The 7,946-nt window shown below is 52.0% G+C and overlaps 1 protein-coding gene across 1 annotated transcript; it reads right to left on the reverse strand.

The window, feature by feature from the left end:
* Window positions 1-1,055: 1,055 nt before the first annotated feature.
* LOC135292232 (E3 ubiquitin-protein ligase NRDP1-like) lies at window positions 1,056-6,473 on the reverse strand. Its single transcript, XM_064406452.1, has 3 exons — window positions 6,315-6,473; window positions 3,932-4,035; window positions 1,056-2,168 (listed from the first exon to the last, which is right to left on the reverse strand). The coding sequence occupies exons 1-3, from the start codon at window positions 6,441-6,443 to the stop codon at window positions 1,817-1,819; spliced, it is 585 nt and encodes a 194-aa protein (XP_064262522.1). The 5' UTR covers window positions 6,444-6,473; the 3' UTR covers window positions 1,056-1,816.
* Window positions 6,474-7,946: the final 1,473 nt, after the last annotated feature.

Raw genomic sequence — 7,946 nt, forward strand, 5'->3', positions numbered from 1 at the left:
ACCCCTCACATGAGGGTCCCCAAGGCCAAGGACCCCTCACAGGAGGGTCCCCAAGGCCAAGGACCCCTCACCCCAGGCTTGGGGACACCAGGCCAGGTGGAAACTGCAGAGGATGGAGCTTGCTGGGCAGCAGGGCTGGGATTTGGGGGACCCCCGAGGGGTCTGGCAGTGCCTGGAGCCCCCACTCCTCCTCTCCTTGAAACGGCTGAGCTGGGTTCCTAACGGGTCCAATCAAGGGGGGAACCCCAAAAATCCGAGTCCAGGACACCCCCATTGTCCTGAGGTGGATTTTTTTCACAACCCCAAAAATCCGAGTCCAGGAAACCCCCAATGTCCTGAAGTGTTTTTTTTTTCACAACCCCAAAAATCCAAGTCCAGGAAACCCCCATTGTCCTGAGGTGGATTTTTTTCACAACCCCAAAAATCCAAGTCCAGGAAACCCCCATTGTCCTGAGGATTTTTTTTGGGATCTCCACGCCATGATCAAAAATCACAACCCCTAAAAATCCAACCCCAGGAAACCCCCACCATCCTGAGGTGGTGGAACCATTGATTTTTCTCAGATCTCCTCCACTCTGTGAGCAAAAATCACAAGAAACCCCTGCCATCCCAAGGTGGATTTTTATGGATCTCCCCCACTCCATGAGGAAAAAACCCAAGTCCAGGAACCCCTGCCATCCCAAAGTGGATTTTTTTTTTATATCCTCCACGCCATGAGGGAAAATCACAAACCCTAAAAGTCCAGGAAACCCCTACTGCCCCTAGGTGGATTTTTTTGGATCTCCACCACTCCATGAGGAAAAAACCCAATTCCAGGAAACCCCTGCCATCCCAAGATGGATTTTTCTCAGATCTCCTCCATGCCATGGGGGAAAATCACAAACCCTAAAAGTCCAGGAACCCCCTGCCATCCCTAGTTGAATTTTTCTCAGATCTCCTCCACTCCGTGAGCGAAAATCACAAACCCAAGTCCAGGAAACCCCTGCCGTCCCAAGACGGATTTTTTTTTGATCTCCCCCATACCATGAGCGAAAAACCCAAGTCCAGGAAACCCCTGCTGTCCCTAGGTGGATTTTTTTCACATCTCCTCCATGCCATGAAGGAAAACCCAAGTCCAGGAAGCCCTGCTGTCCCAAAGTGAATTTTTCTCAGATCTCCTCCACTCCATGAGCAAAAAAACCCAATTCCAGGAAACCCCTGCCATCCCAAGGTGGATTTTTTTCACATCTCCTCCATGCCATGAGGGAAAAAGTCCAGGAACCCCCTGCCATCCCTAGTTGAATTTTTCTCAGATCTCCTCCACTCCGTGAGCGAAAATCACAAACCCAAGTCCAGGAAACCCCTGCTGTCCCAAGATGGATTTTTTTTGGATCTCCCCCATACCATGAGCAAAAAACCCAAGTCCAGGAAACCCCTGCTGTCCCAAAGTGGATTTTTCTCAGATCTCCTCCATGCCATGAGGGAAAAAGTCCAGGACACCCCCTGCCATCCCAAAGTGGATTTTTCTCAGATCTCCTCCATGCCATGAAGGAAAATCACAAACCCTAAAAGTCCAGCAACCCCTGCCATCCCAAGGTGGATTTTTTTCAGGTCTCCTCCATGCCATGAGGGAAAAAGTCCAGGACACCCCTGCCATCCCAAGGCGAATTTTTCTCAGATCTCCTCCACTCCGTGAACGAAAATCACAAACCCAAAAAGTCCAGGACACCCCTGCCATCCCTAGTTGAATTTTTCTCAGATCTCCTCCACTCCGTGAGCGAAAATCACAAACCCAAAAAGTCCAGGCCACCCCCTGCCATCCCAAGGCGAATTTTCCTCAGATCTCCTCCACCCCGTGAGCGAAGATCATGACGAGCCCCGGCTCCAGCACCATGTCCTCGCCCATGTGCTGGTTCTCGCAGGCCATCACCACCACGGCCTGCTTGCCGGGGATGCGCTTGGCCACGTAGTTCTCGTAGTAGCGCCGGTTCATCTGGCGCGTCTCCAGCGTGGCCAGCCCCTGCGGCCAGTTGCGCTCGTGGGCGTTCTCGATCAGCTCGTTGGTGATGGACGCCGGGCAGCCGCTCTCCACCAGCGAGCGCTTGATGACGGCCTGCAGCACGGCGTCGGGCGTGGAGATCATGCCGCCCCAGCGCGTCACCCGCGCCGGCTGCAGAGAGTTCACCCACCTGGGGGGGCACGCGTGGGTCAGGGAGGGGGTGGGATTGCGGATTTGTGGGGGTTCGCCCACCTTAGGGGGCATTATGGGGTCAGGGATGGGGTGGGATCGTGGATTTGTGGGGGTTCGCCCACCTTAGGGGGCATAATGGGGTCAGGGAGGGGGTGGGATCGTGGATTTGAGGGGGTTCAGTCAGCTGGGGGATCATAATGGGGTCAGGGATGGGGTGGGATCGTGGATTTGTGGGGGTTCAGTCAGCTGGGGGATCGTAATGGGGTCAGGGATGGGGTGGGATTGTGGATTTGTGGGGGGTCAGCCATCTTAGAGGGCATAATGGGGTCAGGGAGGGGGTGGGATCGCGGATTTGTGGGGGTTCAGTCAGCTGGGGGATCATAATGGGGTCAGGGATGGGGTGGGATCATGGATTTGAGGGGGTTCAGTCAGCTGGGGGATCATAATGGGGTCAGGGATGGGGGTTTGGGTGGGATTGTGGGGGTTCACCCAGCTCAGGACACTCAGAGGGGTCAGGGATGGGGTGGGATCGCGGATTTGTGGGGGTTCAGTCAGCTGGGGGATCATAATGGGGTCAGGGATGGGGTGGGATCATGGATTTGAGGGGGTTCGCCCACCTTAGGGGACGCACACGGGTCAGGGATGCGGTGGGATTGCAGATTTGAGGGGGTTCAGTCAGCTGGGGGATCATAATGGGGTCAGGGATGGGGTGGGATTGTGGATTTGTGGGGGGTCAACCACTTTAGGGGGCATAATGGGGTCAGGGATGGCGGTTTGGGGTGGGATTGTGGGGGTTAACACACCTGGGGGGACACGTGGGTCAGGGATGGGGGTTTGGGGGGGATTGGGGGGTTCAGCCAGCTCAAAAAACAACAAATTTCCCTCAAAAATCAATGCATTTCCCTCAAAAAAATACCAATTCCTCCCCAAAACCTACAAATTTCCCTCAAAAATTGATTAATCTCCCTAAGAAAATGACAAATTTCCCTCAGAAAATGACGAATTTCCCTCAGAAATAAACTAATTTCCCTTAAAAACCAACAAATTTCCCTCAAAAATAAACAAATTTCCCTCAAAAAATCTATTAATTTCCCTCAAAATCCAATTAATTTCCCTCAAAAAATGACAAATTTCCTTTAAAAAATTAAAACTCCCCTCCAAAACCTACAAATTTCTCTTGAAAATCGAAGAATTTCCCTCAAAAATTGATTAATTTCCCTGAAAAACCAACAAATTTCCCTCAAAAATCAATGCATTTCCCTCAAAAAATTAAAAATTCCCCTCCAAAACCTACACATTCCCCTCAAAAATGACGAATTTCCCTCAGAAACCTACAAATTTCCCTCAAAAATCAACGCATTTCTGTCAAAAATGGATTAATTTCCCTCACAAACCGACAAATTTCCCCCAAAAATCAATGCATTTCCCTCAAAAAATTAAAAATTCCCCTCCAAAACCTACAAATTTCCCTTGAAAATCAATTAATTTCCCTCAAAAATCGATGAATTTCCCTCAAAAATTGATGACTTTCCCTGACAAACCAACAAATTTCCCTCAAAAATCAATGCATTTCCCTCAAAAAATTAAAAATTGCCCTCCAAAACCTACAAATTTCCCTCGAAAATCGATAAATTTCCGTCAAAAAATTAAAAACTGCCCTCCAAAACCTACACATTCCCCTCAAAAACACCGAATTTCCCTCAGAAATAAAGGAATTTCCCTCAAAAAACACCAGCTTTCCCTCCGAAACGCCGCACTCACTCCAGGATCTCGTTGTACTCGATGGTCTCCTCCAGGTTCTGCAGGTTGGGGTTGACGCTGCGGATCGCCCTCATGTAGGCCTTGAGCAGCTGGATGTCCCTCTTCTGCCAAGGCAGGGAAAAATCGGATTTAGAATGCAAAAAAACACTTTTTTTTCCTCATTTTTTGATGGGGATTTTGGTGTCCAAGCACCAAAAACTTATCCTTGTTTTTTCCCATATTTTGGCGCCCAACAACCCAAACCTGCCCCTTGCTTTTCCCCCTTTTTTTTAATATTACAAAGATAATAAATGCAAATATAAATTAAAACTTCAAATGAAGACCTTAGAACTTATTACAACAATAAATAATAACTACTATCAGGTTTAACTTATATCCCTTAAATAAATCAGATCTTTTACAACATTAAAAATTACTGCACGGCCACACTCAACCCACTGCTCCCCTCAGCACATTTTTTCCTGGTTTTTTGGGGATTTTTCAAGGATTTTTTTTGGATTTTGGGATTTCTGGAGCCCCCAGTGTGGCCCAACCAACGCCTGCAGAGCCACACTCAGCCAACACCTTCCCCTCATTACATTTTTTCCTGTTTTTTGGGGATTTCTTGGGGATGTTTTGGGGAATTTTTTGATTTCTGGAGCCCCCACTGTGGCCGGATCAACCCCTGCAGAGCCACACTCAACTCACACCTCCCCACAGCCCTTTTTTTTATATTTTTGGGGGGATTTTTTTATTATTTTGGGATTTCTGGAGCCCCCAGCATGGCCTAACCCAATCCCACAGAGCCACACCTTCCCCCAACCACTTCTCCCCCATTTTTTGGGGGGATTTTGGTTCCCACCACCCCAAACCTGCCCTCCCCAGCCCCCTCCAGGTGCTGCTGCCCACCTGCTCGGCCAGCCCAATCCACACTCAAATCACACTTCCCCACAGCCTTCTTTTTGGGTTTTTTTTTTTTTTTTTTTTTTTTTTTTTTTTTTTGAGAGAGATTTTTTTTTATTATTATTTGGAGATTTCTGGAGTCCCTGGCATGGCCCAATCAACCCCTGTAGAGTCACACTCAGCCCACACCTTCCCCTCAGAACATTTTTTCCTGGTTTTTTGGGGTCTTTGGGGGATTTATTTTTGCATTTTGGGATTTCTGGAGTCCCCAGCATGGCCCAACTCAATCCCACAGACCCACACTCAGCTCACATCTTCCCCCAGCCACTTCTCCCCCATATTTTTTGGGATTTCAGATTCCAACACCCCAAATCTGCCTTTTCCCAGCCTAATCCTGCCACTCCTGAAGCCCCCAGCATGGCCTAACCCAATCCCACAGACCCACACCTTCTCCCAGCCACTTCTCCCCCTTTTTTTTTTGGGATTTTGGCTCCCACCACCCCAAACCTGCCCTCCAGGTGCTGCTGCCCACCTGCTCGGCCAGCCCAATCCTACAGAGCCGCACTCAACTCACACCTCCCCACAAACTTTTTGGTTTTGGATTTTTTGGGGATTTCTGGAGTCCGCAGCGTGGCCCAACCCAATCCCACAGAGCCACACTCAACTCACACCTCCTCACAACCTTTTTTTTGGGGACCTTTTTTTGAGATTTTGGGATTTCTAGAGCCCCCAGCGTAGCCTAACCCAATCCCACAGACCCAAACCTTCCCCCAGCCACTTCTCCCCCTTTTTTTTTTGGGATTTTGGCTCCCACCACCCCAAACCTGCCCTCCAGGTGCTGCTGCCCACCTGCTTGGCCAGCCCAATCAACTCACACCTCCTCACCAACCTTTTTTTAGGGACCTTTTTTTGAGATTTTGGGATTTCTAGAGCCCCCAGCATGGCCCAACCCAATCCCACAGACCCATACCCAGCCCAAACCTTCCCCCAGTCACTTTTTTGCCCTTTTTTTTTTTGGGATTTTGGCTCCCACCACCCCAAACCTGCCCTCCAGGTGCTGCTGCCCATCTGCTCGGCCAGCCCAATCCACACTCAACTCACATCTCCTCACAATCTTTTTTTGGGGACCTTTTTTTGAGATTTTGGGATTTCTGGAGCCCCCAGCATGGCCCAGCCCATTCCCACAGTGCCACACCTTCCCCCAGTCACTTTTTTGCCCTTTTTTTTTGGGATTTCAGCTCCCACCACCCCAAACCTGTCCTCCAGGGGCTGCTGCCCACCTGCTCGGCCAGCCCAATCCTACAGAGCCACACTCAACTCACACCTCCTCACAACCTTTTTTTGGGGACCTTTTTTTGAGATTTTGGGATTTCTGGAGCCCCCAGCATGGCCCAGCCCATTCCCACAGTGCCACACCTTCCCCCAGTCACTTTTTTGCCCTTTTTTTTTTGGGATTTCGGCTCCCACCACCCAAACCTGCCCTCCAGGTGCTGCTGCCCACCTGCTCTGCCAGCTGGTGCTTGTGCTCGGCCGAGGTCTTCTCCAGCTCGGCGATCCTCGTCTGCTGCTGCTGCACCACCGAGCGCAGGTGCTTGATGCAGTTGTGGTTGGGCAGCTCGTCCTTGGGCATCTCCAACCTGCCAGGAGCCAGCAAAGAAGGTGGAGACCCCAAATTAGGGAGGTTTGCACCTTCCAGAGGTGTGGAAAGATGGGGAGGGGTCTGAGTGGCAGGATTTGGGGAATAAATGGGGATTTTTTTTTCTTTGCTGCCTTCCTGAGATGTTCTAAAGGCTGACAGGCCTTTCCAGGAGGGAATTCCTGCTGATGGCCACCCTGTCCCTGTCCTGGAGGTGTGCCATCCCAGGGCCCTTCCTGTGCCCATCCTGGTGCAATCCTGTGTCCATCCCAGGGCCTTTCCTGTGCCCATCCTGGTGCCATCCCGTGCCCATCCCAAGGCCATTCCTGTGCCCATCCTGGTGCCATCCCGTGCCCATCCCAGAGCCCATTTCTGTGCCCATCCCAAGGCCATTCCTGTGCCCATCCTGGTGCCATCCTGTGCCCATCCCAAGGCCATTCCTGTGCCCATCCTGGTGCCATCCCATGCCCATCCCAGGGCCTTTCCTGTGCCCATCCTGGTGCCATCCCGTGCCCATCCCAGGGCCTTTCCTGTGTCCATCCCAGGGCCCTTCCTGTGCCCATCCTGGTGCCATCCCGTGCCCATCCCAGGGCCTTTCCTGTGCCCATCCTGGTGCAATCCTGTGTCCATCCCAAGGCCATTCCTGTGTCCATCCCAGAGCCTTTCCTGTGCCCATCCCATGTCCGTCCCCATCCTGTGTCCATCCAGTGCCCATCCTGTGTCCATTCCCATCCTGTGCCCATCTCCATTCCATGTCCATCCCAGTGCCCATCCTGTGCCCACCCTATCCCCATCCTGTCTCCATCCCAGTGTCCCATTCTGTGCCCGTTCTATGTGTCCATCCCCATCCTGGGTCCATCCCAGTGCCCATCCTGTGCCCATCCTACGCGTCCATCCCCATCCTATGTCCATGTCCACCCCGTGTCCCTCCCAGTGCCCATCTCATGTCCATCCTAGTGCCCATCCCAGGGCCATTCCATGTCCATCCTCATCCCGTGTCCATCCCATGCCCACCCTGCGTCCATTCCAGGGCCACCCAGTGCCCATCCCGTGTCCATCCTCACCCCATATCCATCCCCACCCCATGTCCATCCCTGTGTCCATCCTGTGCCCACCCCAGGGCCATCCCGTGTCCACCCCCACCCCATGTCCATCCCAGTGCCCATTCCTGTGCCCGTTCTACATGTCCATCCCCATCCTATGACCATACCTATCCTGTCTTCATCCCAGTGCCCACCCATCCTGATGCCACCCTATGTCCACCCCAGTGCACATCCCATGTCCATCCCAGTGCCCTTCTCATGTCCATCCCAGTGCCCATCCCGTGTCCATCCCAGTGCCCTTCTCATGTCCATCCCAGTGCCCATCCCGTGTCCATCCCAGTGCCCATCCTGATGCCATCCTATGTCCACCCCAGTGCCCACCCCATGTCCATCCCCACCTCATGTCCATCCCAGTGCCCATCCTGTGCCTATGTGTCCACCCCCATCCTATGAC

Source organism: Passer domesticus, unplaced genomic scaffold (genome assembly GCF_036417665.1).
Source record: "Passer domesticus isolate bPasDom1 unplaced genomic scaffold, bPasDom1.hap1 HAP1_SCAFFOLD_243, whole genome shotgun sequence".
Classification (NCBI taxonomy): Eukaryota; Metazoa; Chordata; class Aves; order Passeriformes; family Passeridae; genus Passer; species Passer domesticus.

Excerpts from the sequence above, each read along its gene's own strand:
- LOC135292232 (XM_064406452.1), bottom strand. The coding sequence starts at position 6,443 with ATGCCCAAGGACGAGCTGCCCAACCACAACTGCATCAAGCACCTGCGC. Across the intron at positions 4,036-6,314 it reads AGCACCAGCTGGCAGAGCAG|AAGAGGGACATCCAGCTGCT; the intron begins GTGGGCAGCAGC and ends CTGCCTTGGCAG. Across the intron at positions 2,169-3,931 it reads GAGTACAACGAGATCCTGGA|GTGGGTGAACTCTCTGCAGC; the intron begins GTGAGTGCGGCG and ends GTGCCCCCCCAG.